Source organism: Hippocampus comes, unplaced genomic scaffold (genome assembly GCF_001891065.2).
Source record: "Hippocampus comes isolate QL1 unplaced genomic scaffold, H_comes_QL1_v1.1 scaffold2724, whole genome shotgun sequence".
NCBI lineage: Eukaryota > Metazoa > Chordata > Actinopteri > Syngnathiformes > Syngnathidae > Hippocampus > Hippocampus comes.
This window is the reverse complement of record NW_017804732.1, coordinates 5104-7800: the sequence shown is the minus strand read 5'-3', so window position 1 is coordinate 7800 and position 2697 is coordinate 5104. Positions and strand designations below refer to the sequence as shown.

The 2697-nt window shown below is 42.0% G+C and overlaps 1 protein-coding gene across 1 annotated transcript; it reads left to right on the top strand.

The window, feature by feature from the left end:
* Nucleotides 1-461: 461 nt before the first annotated feature.
* On the top strand, nucleotides 462-2691 carry LOC109509571 (protocadherin gamma-A12-like; the record flags this gene model as incomplete). Its single annotated transcript, XM_019862801.1, has 1 exon — nucleotides 462-2691. A coding segment is annotated over exon 1 (2054 nt), but the record flags the coding sequence as incomplete, so codon positions are not given.
* Nucleotides 2692-2697: the final 6 nt, after the last annotated feature.

Here is a 2697-nt window from a genome sequence, read left to right as displayed (position 1 = left end):
ACGAAATAAATAAATAATGATGATGATGATGTTGATGATGATGATGATAATGATAATGTGTAAAAAAAAGATGACACTGGTACACAACATGTCAGGTTATTCTATTGACAAAATATTCAGATTCAGACAAATATAACTCGAAATACTGCTGTAAGTCCTCTTTGTGGTCACAATTGGACGTTGCAAAGGCTATTAAATCTTTATGAATTATTACTCAACATACAAAATGGTTAATTGGCGTTTGCACATTCTTATAATATATTATGTGAGGTCTTCATTTTGCATAAATATTTGAAAATATTTATGAGGAGGTTATTAATTTTTATTATGTATTTCTCCACTCTCATTATTAGTGTGCAGGAGTTGAATATGTAGACGTGACATTCACCATTTCTACTCTAAGGGACGCTGTTGGTCAATGTAAGGTTTGTCTTCTATTTAGTCTACCCCAGATTGACTGCGCTGCAGTGAAGCACCTCGCTCTTTTCATTTGAGGTTGAGGACACAGAAGAGTAAGCGCGTCCCTCCAAGCGTTTGGGATTTTTGGTGGTTGTTGTTTTTAATCTACCGGGTATATTTCAACGGTGGATTTGTGATTGAATTTGCTGGAAGCAAATATTTCTTTGTTGTGGCAAAGATGGCGCGTCGAAGGTGCTTCGTCTACGTGCCCTGGACATGGCGATTGTTTTGTGGACCACGCCAGCAAATGGGATCACTTTTGTTCGTTTTTTATTTGTTTACCGCAGTGGATGGTCAGATTCGTTATTCCATTCCCGAGGAAATGAAGAAAGGCTCCGTAATTGGTAACGTTGCACAAGACCTGAGTTTGACTATAAAAAGGATGAGTGCAGGGCGGGCACGCATCGTGACGGGAGAAAGCATCCAGTACGCGGAGCTGAAAACAGACAAAGGGCTCCTGGTCGTCAGTGACAGAATAGACCGGGAGCAGCTTTGCGGGGATGTGACGCCGTGCAGCTTCAGCTTTGAGATCATTTTAGAAAACCCGATTGAGCTGCACAGGGTAATTGTTGAGGTTTTGGATATCAACGATCACGCTCCCATGTTTACAATCAAAGATAAAGCTCTCATATTCGAAATAAGTGAATCTGCTGCAGTTGGAGTGCAATTTCCACTACAAACTGCAGAGGATCAAGATGTGGGGCAAAATGGATTGCAAACTTACATTTTGTCTCCAAATGAAAATTTTATATTGAATCAGAATGCAAATCCAGATGGGAGTAAATATGTTGAAATGGTGCTGCAGAAGCCTTTAGACAGAGAGCGACGGCCCCGTTTGTCTTTAAAATTAATTGCAGTTGATGGAGGAACACCACAGAGATCGGGTACCGTAAATATAGAAATAAATGTGCTTGATGCAAATGACAACCGGCCAATATTTAATCAATCAGAATACAAAGCCTCTGTTCTGGAAAACACAATGAAAGGAACTAGTATAATTACTGTAAATGCGACAGATGCTGACAGTGGTTCAAATGGACGCATCGCATATAGTTTGTCAAAAATGAAAGGAGGTGCAGCAGATATATTTAATATTGACGAAAATACTGGCACGATTTCCGTGTCTGGTCAAATAGACTATGAAAAAAATAGAAAATTTGAAGTGAGAGTGGAAGCAAAGGATCAAGGTGGGCTAATTGGGACCAGTAAAGTTATACTTGATGTTATCGACATCAATGACAATGCCCCAGTCATTCATATAATGTCATTTTCAAGTCCTCTGTCTGAGGATTCACCACCTGGTACAACAGTTGCAGTTCTGAACATAAAAGATATCGATTCTGACAGAAATGGGCAAATAACGTGTTCCATAGATGGAAAACGTCCATTTAAATTGGAAATGTCGCTAACAAACTATTACAATTTGATCTCAGATCAATATTTAGACAGAGAATCAGTTTCAGAATATAACATAACAATTACAGCCACTGATCTGGGAGCACCTCCACTTTCTAGCTCAACCAAGTTACATCTTAAAATATCAGACGTGAATGACAATGCACCATTATTCAATAAAAATATTTATTCAGCTTATGTTGCAGAGAATAATTCTCCTGGCACTTCCATATTTGCTGTCACTGCCCGAGACGCTGATTGGAATCAAAATGCGAGAATCTCTTACCTTTTAGAGGACACACAGATAAGTGGCAGTCCGGTTTCAACTTTTCTTTCTTTAAACTCTGAAACTGGTGTTCTCAGTGCCGTTCGATCATTTGATTATGAACAAATTAAACAATTGGACTTGATAGTCAGAGCTCAGGATGGAGGCTCCCCTCCCCTCAGCAGCAACGTGAGCGTTCGCATCCTGATTCAGGACCAGAACGACAACGCCCCTCAAGTCCTGTACCCGGTGCAGACGGGCGGCTCGCTACTGGCCGAAATGGTGCCTCGTTCAGCCGATGTGGGCTATCTGGTGACGAAAGTGGTGGCCGTGGATGTGGACTCCGGTCAGAACGCCTGGCTCTCCTACAAAGTGCACAAAGCCACCGACAGGGCACTGTTCGAAGTGGGCCTCCACAATGGAGAAATCCGAACTGTCCGCCAAGTGACTGATAAAGATGGTGTCAAACAAAGACTGACTGTTGTCGTGGAGGACAACGGGCGGCCCTCTCGCTCGGCTACAGTCATTGTGAACGTGGCGGTGGCCGACAGCTTCCCTCAAGTGCTGTCAGAGTTCAC